Genomic DNA, 7,180 nt, shown 5'->3' with positions numbered 1-7,180 from the left:
CATTTGAAAATTTCAATGCAAACCTTTCAGAAATATCAGAATTGTTACATTCAGCTTTTCAGCAGTAGAATATCAATTGTCAATGTCAAATCACTAAAATGACTTAATTTAGTTATATATCCTTGTCTGCTATTTTTATCAAAATGACACTAACACCAAAACAAGAAAGCATCTCAGTAAGCTAAGCATGGAAAGTGGGAGTAGGAATCCTGCTTTTAAAATGGCTGAACATTTCCTTTCATCCCACAATTGCTGACGAGAATGAAACTAAATTAGCCACGCGCTCCTGCAATTTCTTTCTGCTGTTTCATTTGAAACAATTTTTTTTTACACCTTTACACATTTATTAACTTTAGCGGTGAAAGTATTACATGGTATTTAAAAATAATCTAGATTTATTTCACATTTGTAATTGGGGGTTCAAGACTCATAAACTAAGATAGGATTTGCATCATCTACAATTCTACTTGGACACACTAACTATTCATACAAGCTGGTGTAATACTTCAAGTAAAAAAATTAAAATAACATTCACAAAATTACTGTTTTTTGCAGTAGAAAAGAATCACAGTGGTGATATGAAAGGAAATTTCGTAACTGAACGATGCTTTATTGTTCTGTGAGAACAAACTGATCTGTACACAAAGATCTCGATCATGTTCCTTACCTCTAACCCCTCCCTTGTATTTGTTCTTGATGGCTGCAAGGCTGATGGTCTCATCACCTTCTTCCTCCTCATCGTACCGATCAGGTTCCAGGTAAGAGGAGCTAAGGCCTCTCTGACTCTGCTTTTCTCTCATTCTGCGCTGCTGAGACTCTCTTCGAATAGAAGCTTTTAGACGCTCCTCCTCTTTCTGTCAAAATCAAAATACGCTTTTACATTTCTACCTCACTTCAAAGTGATTCTGAGTAGTCACGAATGCACACGCAGAAATTTACTCCATTGATAACTAACTATTGTTCCATATATGTAAATGCTTTTAAGACAATGTACCTCCATTTCAATACTTTCCAATAGTTCTCACTAAGATTCATCTACCTTTATCATTTCAGAACGCTGGGATTCCGGATCTCTACCAGCCATGGGAAGGATTCGAATCTTTTGTGTTTTTGAACACCTGTCTGCAAGAGACAGGGTCATCTTCCTGTGAGTTGCACTGTCCGTAGAGTGAGGCCTGTGATACATTCAGATAAAGATGACTTAGTCCTAACATCTTTTGTAAAAAGGCCATATTTATCATAAAAACTATTCCATTTATTTTTTAAGTCTTCAGTATAAATATGCTATGCAGCATGATGCAAACTCAGTGAGCTACTGATTTTAGATGAGATAGAATTAGGGCATCACAGTTGGCTTCAGAGAGAGAAAAATAACCATTTACTCTAATAATCCACTGGCTATCATCTGTAAAGTGCATTTAATTTGGAACATAGGACAGGTTCTTTTGTTCACCTGTCTGTACCAACCATGACATCATTCTAAGTAATCCAATTTTCCTGCATATGGGCCATATTCCTCTATTCCCTGGCTATTCACATATCTGTCTAAATTTGTTCATGTGTCTTTCGAAATGCTTCTTAAATGTTGCCATCCTGTCTCCTTCTACCATTTCCCCTGGCAGCATATTCCAGGCACCTACTACCCTCTGTGTACAAAATCTGCCTTGCACATCTCTTTTTAACTTTCCCCCTCTCACATTAAACCTACACCCCCTAGTATTTGACATTTCCACTCTGGGAAAAAAAGACTCTGATTATTCACCCTATTTTCAGGTGAGAAAAGGATCAGCTGGGATCCAATGTTCAGTCAAAGAGCCTGCCAATACCAGTTAACGGTCACATACCAGAAGAGGGCACTTGAGCACGCACAGAAGACATTCAGCAACTTCCTCTGCACTTCAAACCTGGCTCATGACTAAGGTCGCAACTTTTGTGATACTACAGAAATATTATTTTTGATAAACAAAAACGTTGACTCAATTTCTTTAATAGGCCCCATGAAGGAAACATTTGCTTTCTTGAATTTGCACAGTTTACCATAAAAAGTAACACTGGCATTGAATCAGCTTAGATTTGAGAACTAGAACTGACAGTGTTTCAGGCCATTTCCATAAAGCCTTTCATAAGCTTCCACTGCACGAGTAGCCTTTTTTCAAAAATAGGTTTATAGTCACAAATATTACTACCAAACATAAGCATCCTTTTGAGAAGGGCCTGGTGTGTTACACATGTTTTCACTACGGTTTATTAAACATCAGACCTGTATTTTCAATTCCTGAGGGTTCAACGTACCTGAAAGTAAGTTTGGTTTTGAAGACTGCCTGACCTTGCAAACCAGTTCCCTGTCGAATAAATAGATGGTTATGATCCCCTTGAAGTGGAGCTTTGTAGACATCAAAAACTTCATTTCCAAGATGCAAGGACATACTACAATAATAAAAGAAACTATCATTATTTGCATGTCAACTGCAAAAACATGTTGACTTCTGTGTCTTTAAATGAAATTCAGAAACTCACAGGTCATTGAACTTCATCACAAGAATTCTTTAAGGAGTCAGTTATGAGTTCAAAAATTTTATTCAGGCAATTGAGGCAGACTACATATTTACACTATGTCGTGGTTCCTAATAACCTTGAACCAACTTGTTTTAAGAACTTGCCTATATCAGACATCTATGTAATTCAAGCTCAACAAAACAATAACAAAAATCTTGCCGGTGTTTCAAAATACAGTTGTTTCTATGCCACCTTTCAGTTAGGTTCCAGAACACTGCACATCATTACATGATCAAAATAATGAGAACGAAATCCATCAATACTCCTCTGTAATAAACATGAGAACTCAGTGTGGCAAAGTGGCTGAATGAGCTGAATTCCATTTAACATAGCTGCCTGCTCACTGATCAAAGTACATTCTCCAGCAAAGGAATTAGAATTGGGAATTCCTACTCATCCCCAACTCCTCTTCAGACTCCCCCAAAACCCCAATGTACAGTACAACATTTCAGTGAATCAACTGGCTGAACCACAAGATACACTTAACCACAACCCAAGGAATGCACAGGGTGGTAAATTATGGAACTCCCTCCCACAACAGACAATGTCAGCTCAATTGGTAGTTTGAAATTGGAGATTAATAAATATTTGTACAATAAGCACAAAAAATGGGAAGATCGTTGAAGCTAGAGATTCAGATCTACCATGGTCTCTTTAATGGTGAAGCAGGTCTACTCTTGTTCACATATTCCTAACTGAATTTATTATTATGATATTCAGACAGCAACGCTGCTCTTGTGTCAAAATTCTTAAGTGGGAAGAATACACTCATAAAGCAGTTCTGTTAGGACCCCAAAATAAGCTCATGGTAACTGAAAAGTAATTAAATTTGCATGATAATATTACTGCTTCAAGATAATCTTAAAAATTGCTTGGTACTTTGTCAAATTTAGTAATGGATTTATGTTTAATAGTTATGAAAGGCAGTTTCAGAAACAACACATAAGGTAGCATATATCTGCAACTAAGGTAAAGCCAAATCCTTAAATATAAATGAATATAAAAAGCCCTAGTGATCACCTTGAACACAACTTAGTTTGTATGACTGGAATAGTCTTTTCTTTTCAATGCCTGTTTGTTAACTTTACAACACGTACTAACTGATGAGCAGAGTTCTGTACATGCTTTTAGGTTCTTATGTTGACCCCACATGATTTCAGAGCTCTGAAAATAAGCAGTATAAACTGGGGCTCTCAAAAGTAAACACGTATATCTGGTGGGTATAGTATTCCTGCCCCATCAGGTTCACATTTTCTGTAAGTGCATTCTTTTTTAAGAGGCTCCATAACATAAGAGGCTCCCTACTGATGGTAGACACAATGTCAACAGCAGACATTCAAAATACTTGTCTCTTTGTCACCCATTCTTTACCACAAATGCATTATTGTATACATACATGAACGCCCACATTTATATTTACTCTTAAAGTAGCATTCCTTCTACATTGCTAGGATCATGACCATCAATGCTGGTGATTTCTCATGGATATGCAACAAATTGTTAGCAAACTTAAATCAAGGTCCTCATGACAAATCAGAATATATTAAAATGTAAAATGCATTAGAAAATTGTATTTCAGCTTCTATAACCTTGGTCATTCACATTTTATTTATAACAAATATTACCAACCTTCCATCTGACCATTTTACTATTCGAGCATTACTTTCGCGAGTTTCATTTCCGTCTTCATCTTTGCGTACTCGCCAGCGAATTGTGTTTTCAACCTAAGACCAGAGAGTAAAAGTTCACTTTGAAGATGTCAATGTCCATGGTACTATCTTATTGAGAAAGTATAATAACAACTTCTGCCATCGTTCGAAACAAAGGACATGCAACAAGATCTTAGTTCTCAGCTGAGTTTAATAGTCATCCTATGGAGTAGATACTACCTTTAATTTAAGCCTGGTTCTTCCTTCTTCATCCAACATTTCCTCATCTTCAAATTCATCTTCATAGTACTGGGGATCGAATGGTCTAAAACAGAAACCCATACAAAAAGTTTGTAATTTGAAAACTGACTACAAGTGGCCATGACTACTATAGTATTTTCTCAAACAAGATTGCTATGAATACTCCTGGTGTATTCTATACAAATTTAGAAAGGATGTCACAAACCTACCAAGCTAGTCTGCCTAGCCCAGGTAATGATGTAGAATACACCAGAAGCTAATGATTTCAGCTAACAGTTGGACACACAGCAAACCAAAATATAAATAATTTAACAGCTAGTCAACAAGATGAGAACTAAGTTTTAACATTTATCACAAAAACAGTTTTGTGGTATATATAATTTTTTTTTAAATGACCAAAGTATACCTGCCATTAATCAATGTAATTTAACAAAGGAAATGTTTGATTGCATACTTTACTTGTCTCACCAGCTATACCTGTACCTTGGTAAGAGAATTAATTCATTAGTTGAAGTGAAGGTGCCCATAGGTATCAGCAATCATAATATGAGTGAATTTTATCTTCAGTCTGTGACAGAGAAAAGTGTGTCCAAAACTAGTACTTTAAGGGTCTGGATTACGCACTTAAGTCTCTAGAGTGGGAGTTTATTCTCCTGATTCAACGGCCAAATCAGCAGAATGCAAGCTAGAGGGAGTATGACCACACTTTGTATTTTCTGGCACTGCTTTACATAATGATGATGGTCAGAGACTCAAATTGGATGATAAGAAAGAAAGGATTCAAATCTAAATGACACAAAGAAAGCTAGCAATGAGTGAAAATTATAAAAAGCTAATTGTGATTAACTGAATGGGCAATGGGTTTTAATGTGGGCAAAAGTGAGATCATCCATTTACAGAGTACTTTCTAAATGCTGAAGACGAGGAGTACTGAAGGACCAAAAAGCTTTGGAAGGTGTACACAAAATTAAAATGTAACAACATAATGATACTAAAATAACCACGGAGGTAAAAGTTATGCTACTGCTATATGAATCCATGGTGAAACCACAGCTGGTGAATGAAGAGCAGTTCTGGGCACCTCAACTGAAAAAGGTATCTTGGCCTAGAATGAAATGCAGCACAGTTTCTTTTTACGGCATTAACCTGATTTACAAGGAGAGACTATAAAAATTAGAGTTTATTACCTGAAAGTAAGGAGATTAAAAGGTGATCTGGTCAAAGTTTTCAAGTTATTAAGGGCAGCAGAGTGGCACATAGAGAAAATGTATTCTTATGTTGGGGAGGGTGTCTGGGACTAGATAGTATAGCTATTAAAAATACCTTTCAGGAGATAAACTAAAAAACACTTATACATATAAAAGAGTAGTACAAGATTGAAATGCACTTCTGCAAAAGGAAACTGGTGCTAGATCAACAGTTTATTTCAAATCTAAGATTAGGTTAGTTGTACATTACCAACGTATTAAGGGATATGGGGCAAATCTGACAGAAGAAGATAGGCTGAAGATTGGCCATGATCTCAATGATTGGCACAAGAGGGACTTGAGGGGCTAACTGGACAAACCCTGCTCTTATGGACCATGTTATAGCATGGTCTCTCTGACAGTTTTGCTTGCCAATCAAGCCTGGAGCCAAACCAAAAGAACAGCTGGAAGACTGATCCAAATCATCAAAGGACAGAATAAATAAAGTGAAGATATTTGGGATTTTGCACTTAAAAGGAGGCAACTAAGACACAAGTCCTTCTTTACACAACATGTCGAATAGATTTCTGAATAGACTAGTGGGGGAAGCAAGTTCCTGAACAATGCATTTATGGATGTGCTGAGAGGGGGCAAACAGTTCTTTGTATCTCTGCTGTGAATTAATCAATGTGGCCTGTACAATCATACTAATATTCAAGATGTCGTCAACATATGGGTCTGAAGTACCTGGGCTCCACACTAAGAAAGTTAGGCAGTTTAACAAAATACAGGTCATTTCCTAAATCGGTGTTCACTTTTGGAATCTCTACTTCTATCCGAGTTTCTGGGATTGGTTCTTCTTCTTGATGTTCCTGATCCATGCCATACTCATCCTAAAGTAAAAAGTAAATCATTAAGCGGTAAAAGTAGAAGCAAACAAAATATCGATCAGACCCTTGGTTTAGTAGTTATACTGTTTGCCCCACGTCAGATGAATGCAGGACTTAAACTCCATTTCATAAGGTCCAAGAAAGGGGAGGCCAGAAATTCTGGGCAGACGTTCAGCCAAATATTCTTATCGGTGACATGTGAGTGGCCCAACCCCTTATCATACTGCTTCTGGAACTCCATAAATATCTGATGCTGTAAGGGACAGGCTTATCCTATTGTCTGGCATGAAAGTAGTTATAGCTATTGAAGCCTCATGAAGTGTTAATAAAGGTAGAGTAGCACAGTGGTTACATTACTGGACTAGTAATCCATAAATGTGGAGAAAGTGAGGTCTGCAGATGCTGGAGATCAGAGCTGGAAATGTGTTGCTGGAAAAGCGCAGCAGGTCAGGCAGCATCCAGGGAACAGGAGAATCGACGTTTCGGGCATAAGCCCTTCTTCAGGAATGGGGAAAGTTTGTCCAGCAGGCTAAGATAAAAGGTAGGGAGGAGGGACTTGGGGGAGGGGCATTGGAAATGTGATAGGTTGAAAGAGGTCAAGGTGAGGGTGATAGATCAGACTGGGGTGGGGGCGGAG

At 37.5% G+C, this 7,180-nt stretch overlaps 1 protein-coding gene across 1 annotated transcript in view; it reads right to left on the bottom strand.

The window, feature by feature from the left end:
* The window catches only part of leo1 (LEO1 homolog, Paf1/RNA polymerase II complex component), a 20,137-nt gene that overhangs the window by 5,678 nt on the left and 7,279 nt on the right, over positions 1-7,180 (bottom strand). Inside the window, exons 5-10 of the mRNA XM_043677386.1 lie at positions 6,401-6,546; positions 4,446-4,530; positions 4,186-4,280; positions 2,293-2,427; positions 1,040-1,175; positions 668-854 (exon numbers count right to left, since the gene is read on the bottom strand). Coding sequence (XP_043533321.1) covers positions 668-854; positions 1,040-1,175; positions 2,293-2,427; positions 4,186-4,280; positions 4,446-4,530; positions 6,401-6,546 — 784 coding nt within the window. The remainder of the gene's footprint in view (positions 1-667; positions 855-1,039; positions 1,176-2,292; positions 2,428-4,185; positions 4,281-4,445; positions 4,531-6,400; positions 6,547-7,180) is intronic.

The sequence above is a fragment of the Chiloscyllium plagiosum genome, chromosome 36 (assembly GCF_004010195.1).
Source record: "Chiloscyllium plagiosum isolate BGI_BamShark_2017 chromosome 36, ASM401019v2, whole genome shotgun sequence".
Lineage (NCBI taxonomy): Eukaryota > Metazoa > Chordata > Chondrichthyes > Orectolobiformes > Hemiscylliidae > Chiloscyllium > Chiloscyllium plagiosum.
The sequence above is the reverse complement of the archived record's forward strand: the minus strand, read 5'-3'. Positions and strand labels throughout refer to the sequence as shown.